The 10,037-nt window shown below is 44.8% G+C and overlaps 1 protein-coding gene across 3 annotated transcripts in view; it reads right to left on the bottom strand.

Annotated features, from left to right (window-relative positions):
* The window catches only part of PCDH1 (protocadherin 1), a 242,007-nt gene that overhangs the window by 140,967 nt on the left and 91,003 nt on the right, over nucleotides 1–10,037 (bottom strand). For all 3 annotated transcript variants that reach the window (XM_006035709.3, XM_025191893.1, XM_025191894.1), the window contains exon 4: nucleotides 3,198–3,417. In XM_006035709.3, the coding sequence (XP_006035771.1) occupies nucleotides 3,198–3,417 (220 nt within the window). The remainder of the gene's footprint in view (nucleotides 1–3,197; nucleotides 3,418–10,037) is intronic.

Genomic DNA, 10,037 nt, shown 5'->3' on the forward strand with positions numbered 1-10,037 from the left:
CGGAGCCTGCTGGGGTTCGCCGCCCGGTGTGAGGACGGATGGCCAGAGCCTGAAGGGCCCGACCTTTGCTAAAAGAGCCCTTGGTGCTCAAGCCCAGGCATGGGGAAATAGCAGTGCTGCAGCATGAGGCCCAGCACCCCGAAGCCAGCAGCGGTGGTGCAGCAGCTGAGAGGAGCTGAGCCCTCGGTGCCCAGAGCAGGGCGCAGGGTGGGGAGGAACCAAGTGGTGCAGGAGAGACCTGGAGAGGTGCTCCAGCAGAGGAGACCCTACCGAGCTGCACCCTGACCACCGCTACCTAAGGAAGCGTGAGTCATTGGGCTCTTGGGTCCCACAAGGGAAAGATGTTTGGGGGAGGCAAACCCAGAGTAGGGGCTGGGGGAGCAGCCCCCCACCTAGTCAAGGCCCTAAGGGGAGGGCCCCCTGGTGCTTCCTGGACACCCCGCCAAGGGACCCCATTGGAAGGAGGACTATCTGTTGCCATGGGTCAGGGACTATATTATGGAATAGGTGTTATTAAGATTGTTCCTGTCTGCTCCTTATATTATGTAATTGAAATGTTGTATTGTGTTGATGCTGCTGACATTGTTTTATTGTGATGGGTAAATAGTGTTATTTAGGGTTTGACCTTGGTTATTGGTTAATGTTCACTGTGTAAATATATGTATATATTTAGTTTTATGATTATGTATAACTCAATAAATTGTATATAGTTAAGAACTTTGGGCTTGGGCTAACTCTATAGAGGAAAGAGGGATTTGCTCGCAATTCTGGCATCCCTCTCATAGCACCCCCTCCTGCCTACCCATCCCATCCAACTGAGAATAGGGCACACCCTTGGGTGTACCCAGGTTACAAAGTTAACTCCTTTTTTGAAAAACTAAATATCTGAAAAAGCAGCAACACAGTAGGACCTACAAAATCCCAAGAATGTTCCTCCTGCCAGGCCATCAAGAGGTCTTTCTCCAGCACCATGTCGACAGACTGACTGAAACCAACTTGGATAGGACTAATTACAGGAGTTGTACAGGATTAAAGCATAGGGACATCCCAGGGACTCATACTCAGGTACCTGAGACTGTGAGTGGCATTACTCAAAGTGAATGCCCCAATACTGGCTTTTATTCACTGAGCTCTCAGTAGAACACATTGACACAGAATATAGGAAAGACCCCAAAAACAACCTAGCCCCAGGCCTTCTGTTCTTTACCTCTCCTTTCAGGATGAACATTTTGCATCCTAGGGAGAAATGGTCTACATAATATTCACAAAAAGTGAGAAAGGGGACCTTCATGTCACTTCAGTATCTCCTGAATTCTGGGGCTACTTCAGTTATAAGCATTCCTTTGATTCATTCCAGTAACCTGGTGTCATGGGCCCATCCAACAGCTTGGAATAACTGTAGTATGATGCAGTTATAATTCCTTCTATCTTGGGAACTGGCAAGGAGCCATGAGGAGTGGTTCTGCTAATACTTATCATCATAGAATACCACTTTCACCAGGAGTATTCCCTAGGGAAGACATCCAAGTGGGAATCAACCCTGCAGTCTAGGCTAACTGAATTCATTCACAGGCACAGGCCACAGGCTCAGTTATAGGCCCAACCAGACATAAATGATCAGTTTTGCTATTTTCAACTCTCCCAGCATCAGGGAGAACATTTAGAAGAACACTTTGCTTTCTTTCTCTCCCCAAAAAGGCTCCTCTGAAAACCACTTAATGAGAGCATCATTCTAGACTTCTCCCATGCATGAGAACTCAGAAGGCAGCAGACAGAGAAGAGCAGATGTTTGGCACATAGACACAGCCTGGGTGGGAGGAAGCAATTTAGGATGAATGGTAAAGATAGATTGTGGAGATGGCTAATTGAGAGGGAGACAGGTAGACTGATCACTGGCAGTGGAATGGGCAAAGAAGCAGATCTCTTGTAGTAGAAGTGGGAAAGTACAACTTTAGTAAGGCCATAAAGAAAAGCTAGGCCATAATGGAAAACAAACTAACATGGAGACCTAAGCCTGCATTAGAGACCCTGCTGCTTTTGGATTTACCATAATCAGTCTGCCCTACATCATTTTTCTCATGTTGCTTATCATCCCACATTTTATATCACTAATTCCCTTTCCCTCTCTCACCCACTGTGCCAATGCCCACCTATATACTAAGGATTACACAAGATCCCAGACCCCTCAGCTTCAATTTCCATTCAAACTGCCCCTTTGGATCCAGGCAAGAATTTGGGATCTGGTTAGAGCACTTAAATACTACAGTACGCACTAATCTGGATACTTCCCTAGCTTTAGTTCCAGAACACTAAAGATCATATTTATCTAAAGGTTCATCCACAAACTCTCATCCTGGCCTCCCCTCTGATTCACCTCTGGATGTTCTGCTGCTATCGTAAAGTAGGGTCTTCTGACCCCTTTCCTTCCAATCCCAGTTGTGCTCTTGACTCCTCTCTCCCCATTGCCACCATGTCTTGTCTGTCTACTTTGGCTAAGTACAGACAGTCAAAAAGCCCAAGGCTGAATCGATACAATCTTCTCAAGTTAGTCAAAGCTGCATAGACTGAATCGATAAGCAAGTAAACAGACATTCACTTTTGATTCTGAAAAAGCAGCCACATGCCTACAGTGGCCCAAGCCAGAAGCTGGGGAGCACTAGAGCATTCATCCCTGCTCGGGTGGAACAGAAAGCTTGGGCCACAGCTAGCCCACCCACCCCGGGGGCGGATTGCCAGGGAGATGCTGGAGAACTATGATGCTGGGGGACTGTGAGTTAACTTGAAACTGGAGGGGATCTGGGACAGAAGTTCCATAGACTGTTTTAACCTAAATCAGTTAAATCTGATACAAATCCATCCAGGTTTATCTTAAAACAGTTTTGGACATTTTGAAAGCAGTTTATGTGCACTGAACTTCTATTGTGTTATAGATTTAAAGCAGTTTCTGTTCACTTATACCGGTTTATGTGTATTTTCTGTCCCTAGCCTTTCTGTGCCTTTGTTGAAACCTCCCACATCCTTGGCAGTCGCTTGCCTTCAAAACTGTTTTCCCTCTCTTCCCTCTGCTTTACCTTGCCCTAGTCTGACCCAACACAGCTACAAACCTCCCCACTCTGTTCCACAGGACTTAGATTTGGGTATCTGGGAAACAGCTGCACCAAAAGGATGTATAGAAAGGAGTTGACACTGGCTCTTACCATTTTCAGGGTGCTCCATCTCCCCAATGCTACCGTCGGGTGTGGTGCGCTCATAGTGATCTTCAGGCAGAGCCAGAGGCCCAATGCGAGGCCCTGATGATGATTTGCTGCTGGGTGTCTCTGACTCCTCTAGCCCACTGTCATAATAACTATGTTGGGAGGGGTCCTGCAAGTCCTGTGCCTGATTGGCTGCAGAGAATGTCACTCGGCGATGAGGTAACTGTAAAAAAGAGAAGACAGAGAAACAGTTAAATCAATCACCCACTGAAGAATGATCACAAAACCTGACTACTGTGATAGATGCTTAGGGACAAGGAATCCATGTTTTTCCCATCCAACTGAAACATCTTTCATTTCACTGTGACCCCTCACCATTGCCATTTCTCCTATCAGAATCCATTCCAATGTCAGATCCACCCCATTCATGTCCACATAATTGACAACATCTTTTACCTCAAACCACACACCCAAATGACACCAATCTTCACTTCAAGTGACTCTCTTCTGTCTCTCACTCAGGAAACCCTCTAGCACCATCTTTTGCCTCAGAGCTTCCCAGATTGTCTCTTCTCTTACCTCAGGGTTCTTGATATCACTATCAGAAACCATGTCTCACCTACCAGCTTTCCTCTGTTCCACCTCACTTCAGAGACTTCTTCCCACTTCTGAATGACATCATCCTTTATCTCAGAAGTCTGTTCCACAGTTGACATCATTTCACACCCTGATACGCTCCCTTCAACTCATATTTCTCACCTTGCAAATTCACTTGATTGATGCCATCAGCTTTCAGCACCAGAGCCTTATTGACTGACACAAATAAATAGATAACTTTAGAGGCCTTGCTCCCTGACAGACATGATCAGTTCAGTTCTCCCAAGCAACACCATCTCTCACCTCAGAAACACCTCCCACAAATGTCTTCTTACATAACAACTCTTGGAATGACGCAACATCTAATACTAAAGTCCCCACACCCTCCACACCTAATCACCTCTCATTAGACCAGCTGGCAGTATCCCTATAAAGAAGGTCTCCAGGCTTACTTGACCCCCTGTCCCTCCTATTAGCATTATTTTGTACCTCAGCACCTATGCATGTCCATGCTTCATGTCCATTTTACATTTTAATGTATTAAAATGCATATTTTTGGATGGGCCCAATTTACCAAGCAAGTTGGGCTGCTGCCTATGATTTCTGTGTTGTTATCATTGTTTATTAGTCCACCAAACTTTGTGTCCTACAAAAATATTATCACCAGTGATTTTATGTTTACTTTCAGATAACTGGTGAGGAGTACTGGGCATAGGATCAATCCCTGTGGAACCCCACTTAGAGACACATCATTTGATAAAGGTTCCCCACTGATGGGTTTGTTTGGTTTTTTTAATTGTCAGTCAGTTCTTAATCTGTTAATCAGTTATCCAGGTGTTTTTACTTAAAAACATTAAGTAACATTAGAGTATGCCTAGCAACTGGTGCTCACCTTTTGCCCATAAGTTTACAACCAGTAGTCTAGGCTAGTTAATATCCCAAATTTATATTACTTAGCATATTCTTCCATTGCAAATGGACTGGAAAGTACTTCACCATTCAGACATATTACCCTGCTTCTTTCCAAATATAGAACACAAATATGTATTGAACATGTCAACCATGTTTGTACCAGTATTAACAGTTTAACGGTCTCTATTTACTAATTGGCATATACTATTGCTAGGATTTCCTTTTGTCATATTGAATGAAATAGTTTGAATGTTTGTAAAGGTTGCCCATTAGCCAGTTTCAGGAAGAAGATAGGATTTATCTCCTTATCTAGCTCATTGTTTTGGGGCTACGTGAAAAATGTCCTGACTTCACTTAAAGCCTTAATTTAAATTGTATCTTTAGAAGTCTTTTACAAAGAAAGCAAATATCCTGAGTTCCGAGACATCAAAGCCTAGTGCCTTTTAACCAGACTGGTAAAAAAAAAAAGGTATTTACAGTGATATGGAAGAAGTCTCCCCAAGAGTAATTTAAAATGCTCAACAAAGGTAATTTCAAAAGAATCTGTTGAGTAAGATCCGAGCCCAAATTTGGGAGTTGTGACAAATTGAGTAGGAGGAGCCCACTGACGGCAGCTCACTCAATAAAAACCTGTAACTTACTGTCCCAATTTGGAGGTGACTTCACTTGCAGAACAACGAAGGAAGAATTGCAAGTGTAGCCCGGACCAGATTGATCACCTGACCCAACCTCTCCGTGAACACGAATCTCTTAGTTCACGCTGAAGCCGCGAAGCGCCCGAAAGGGACTGAAGGAAGGGGACTTAGTCCTACCACTGCTGAGCCCAGCTCATTGAACCGTATTGCTGAGGCCAGCCTATTGAACCGTACTACTGAGGCGAGCCCATTGAACCGTACTACTGAGGCCAACCCATTAAATCGTATTACTGAGGAATGAAACCATATTTAGGTGTTTGGCTTCTCGGAATTCTAGGATTGTAAGTATATTATGAAAAATAACAGTATTGATTCAAATTTAACTTTTAGTTGTAATTGTAGTTGTTTTTGTAACACTAATTCTTATAGCATTGTTTGGGAAGGAAGTGCATTCGGAGCATTGTTTCTGATATATGTAATTATTGTGTTTTTAATTTCTGTGGTGTTTCTTAAAGCTAAGCAGTGTTTTATACATAGCAAAGAGTTTTAAAATAAAATTGTGTTGTATGAATTAAGTGTGTAATCATTGTGAAATCGTGCAATCAGCTAACTACTCCCCCAGCCAGTGCATCAAAACGAATCAGTAAATTGTGTGGGATTTTCTCTATTCCATAACCCACTAGAGACACCTTTGCTCCTGATATACATGAAAAAGCTCCTCCTCCTTTACTAACAATGGATTTTTGCCTGATGCTTTTAACTTCTCTTATCAATATTCTACACTTCATAACTACTCATTTATAGTAATTGCTATCCATTTTCCACTTTTTAATTGATTTTTACTTCCATTTACTTGGTTTATTTCTAATTGTTACCTTTCATTTTGCCATTGAACCCGGGTACACTATTTAAAAAATATAGCAGTCCTGTAGAATTTACTGCCCTAAGACCTGCACCCAGACTCTGGATAAAATGCATGAGGACAGATAGGTACCTATGAATTTGGTCCATAAAAACCAATGAACTGAGCAGAGAATAACTTAAGCTTGCAAATACAAAATACCAATGGCAGGGGAAAATCGTTGATCTTGGTCTCTGTTTGTGCCTTGTACATTAGACAATAATTGGTTTTAAAAAATCTGTGGCAGATTGGTAAATCCTTCCTTTTGCTGGCAAATAATCTTGACCCTAGGCTATTGGGAAAAATTTGGTCTCAACTATATCTAACAGATCGTTCCTAAGGAATGAGAGGAATTAGGTGAAGTTTATGTGCTTCCCAGCACTGCTTTGTATTAAAAAGAGACAAGTAGGAGAGAAGTTCTTCTTAAATTTAAGTTAGATTACTTCTGAGAGTGCTTGTGAATAATCATCCTTGTTTGGGTCTGCTAGAAAGAAATCTGTCCCACGTCATGTTGGAATCTTGTTACGCCACTACGGAAAAGATAGCATAAGGGGTTGAAAAGGTTTTTCACAGAAGAAAACCAGCTCTTTTATGAAAAAAAATGAGAGCAATAAGAAAGCTCCAATAAGTTCCATGGCACTGCCTTGAGGCTTTACACTTCTTTCTGGGTCTTGAGGAACAGCCCTCCCCTCCCCACACCACTATCTTACAGTCATCTGTTTTCCCTTCCCTGCTCCAAGGGGAAAGGGTGGGGGGCACAGCAAAGAATAAGAGATGCTCTGTTTACCAGGGCACCCCTTGGACCATTGGCTCCCCAATGGCCACCCACCAGTGTCCTGTCAGGGAGCCTTGCAAGGACCCTGCTGCTGCTGCTTACTGCTTCAATACTCTCGGAGATTCCAGGGTCTATTTGCACTTTTGTCCCCATGCCCCGAGCATAGATCCAGGGTGACCCCAATCTGTGCAAGGGGCAAAGGGCATTCTTACACAGCTCAACCCATCTCAACTCAACTCAGAATGGGTCAAGGCATGGAGGAATGCCTCCCCCATCACTAGTTCCCATGACTGGGTCACCGCCTACTTGTGCAAGGGAAGGGAAGCATTCTTGCATAGCTTGATCTGTCCCAGATGTTCTGGAGACAGTACAAACCCTGCTGCATATGCTCCCTGCACCCTCTACACAGAACTAGGGTGACCCAGAACTCTGCAAGAGACAGGGAAGCTATTCCTTGTACCTTGACCCATCCCTGGCACACCTAGGGTAGGTTGAGCCATGGTGCCTCTGCCTCCTTCCCCATGCACAGAACCACATCCCCCCATGCATTCCCACACAGCTCAACATATCCCACATGTTCCTGGGACAATTCATGTCTCTCTGCCTCTGATATCCCCTGCCCCTTTCACAGAACTAGGATGACAATGATGAACCAATCATGTACCCAGGGCAACAGCAAGGGCTTAGACAGGTGGAGTATTGTGTTCAGTTTTGGGCACTGCACTTCAAGAGGGATGTGCACAACCTAGAGATGGTTCAGAGGAGGGCCACTAGTATTGTTAGGGGCCTGCAGGCAAAGCCCTACAAGGAGAGATTGAGGGCCCTGGATCTCTTCAGACTCCACAAGAGAAGGCTGAGAGGTGATTTTGTGGCTGCCTACAAATTAATCAGGGGGTGGGGGGGAAGCAAGAAATAGTATATGCTCTGTTTACCAGGGCACCCCTTGGAATAAGTAGGAACAATGGCCACAAACTGACAGAGAGAAGATTTAATTTAGACATCAGGAAAAACTTTATGATAAGAGTTGTCAGAATCTGGAATGGGCTTCCAAGGGAGGTGGTGCTCCCCCCTATCTTGGGGGTCTTTAAGAGGAGTCTAGACATGCACCTGGCTGGGGACATCTGACCCCAGCACTCTTTCATACCCAGGGCAGGGGGGCAGACTTGATGATCTGCTAAGGTCCCTTCTGACCCAAACATCCATGAATCTATGAATCTATTAATATAAGGCCTGAGTGGAGCTGGCAGTAAAATCCTGGAGGCTGCTGAAGGAACATCTTCGCAGCAGGAGAGATGCAGCTCCAGAGTGTCAACGTGGAAACAGTCTGAAGCAGTCTGGCCCTAGCAGCTGGAGGGGAAAAAGCCCCAATTAGGAAAGCTGCAAAGTGCCTGACAGACTGCTGATCTGCCTTGAGAGTACCAGTGAGCCTCAGACAGTTTATGGTTATATATAAACTCAACTAGAGATGACCAGACAGTCACCTTGCTGGGGTCACCTACCCCCAGTTATTTTTCCCACTTGGTACAGGGGGCTGGACACAATGATCTTCCAAGATCCCTTCCGGCCTTACAATCTATGAATATCCAGCTGCTGGGTTTTATGTGGATACCTAGTGAGGACTGCCACAAGTGTTTGTCTGTCTGCCTTAAGGTGGAAGGAGAAGGTTTTCCTTTTTAAATGGCAGTGTGCTGTTTTCCCTTTCTATTGATGCTGGTGGTCCCAGAAGGAGAGTTTGTGTGATAGCCAGGGGGCATATCTTTCGGTAATAGCTCATACTGCTGGTTTGAGGTCAGGACTGTGAGGGGAGGTTTCTGGAGGTCCCATTAGTGCCCAAGGGGAATGTAGTTGCCTTGAGCCCTGCTGGGGGCAGGCTTAAGACAGAGTGAATGACCAGAGCCCAGAGCAGGGCAGAGTGTGGGGCCACAGAAACCAGAACCCTGAGAGGGACAGAAACAGGGGTTTGATGCCTGAGAGGGCAAGACTAGAGCTGGTGCCTAGAAGCAAGGTCCAATACACTGGGCCCAGGCTAGAAGGCTCAGCTAGAGAAAAGGGGTGGAGGCTGAGAAATCCAAAGCCCCAATAGGAGTGTGATGGTACAGTGACACCTATGAGGCATGGGATGTGATGTAGGGGAAGACAGAGCCACCTGCTTACCCAGATTCATCCTCAGAGATCCCAGGGATGCTTCTAGTAAGCAGAGAAACCTCAACTTTCCCCGCTGACACAGAAACATCCTTTGAGATCCTGGGGCATGTTTCAGTAAGTGGGGAAAGCCAGGCGTGTACTCCAAGGGCTTGGGGGACCGATTCTGCCCAGGAATTCCTAGGGTGTCTGCCATCATTTTCTTCCTGGTTCCAATAGGCCCTTACTAATTGTATGACCAGACACAGAGAAGTGCTTAATGTCCAGAAGATTTCTTCAATTCCTCCTGCACTGTCTCCAAAGGGATTTTTACTGCTATGTGATGCAGCAATTAATGGTAATTTTGACATTATCAGACTGAATTAAAGTAGAAGATATTATTTTCTCTGATGAGGAAAAAAAGACCACTGTTGATAACAAATGTTCTTCCATCTGCAGGTGTTCTTACTCTCTCTCTCTCTCTCTGTTATTCCTTTGGAACATACAGTAGAAGCCTTTGCACTGGGTCTCTCTTAGGATCATAGGAAAGTACAGCTGGAAAGGACATTGCAAGGTCATCAAGTCCAGCCCCCTGCTCAAGACAGAATTGCTCCTAAATTAACTATCCCAGCCAAGTGCCTATCCAACCTGCTTTTGAAAATTTCCAAGGTTCGAGAGTCTACAGTTTGTCTAGGCAGCCTGCTCCAATGCCTGACCACCCTTTTAGGCAGAAAGTTCCTCCTAATCCCCAACCTAAATTTACTTCACTGCAGCTTGAGGCTGTTGCTTCTAGTCCTGTCCCCTATGGCCACAGAGAATAGCCCATCTCCATCCTACATTTGAAGAATGTCATAAAATCAAATCAAGTATTCACTTCTTCAGACTAAATAACCCTAACTCTT

The sequence above is a fragment of the Alligator sinensis genome, unplaced genomic scaffold (genome assembly GCF_000455745.1).
Source record: "Alligator sinensis unplaced genomic scaffold, ASM45574v1 scaffold452_1, whole genome shotgun sequence".
Classification (NCBI taxonomy): Eukaryota; Metazoa; Chordata; order Crocodylia; family Alligatoridae; genus Alligator; species Alligator sinensis.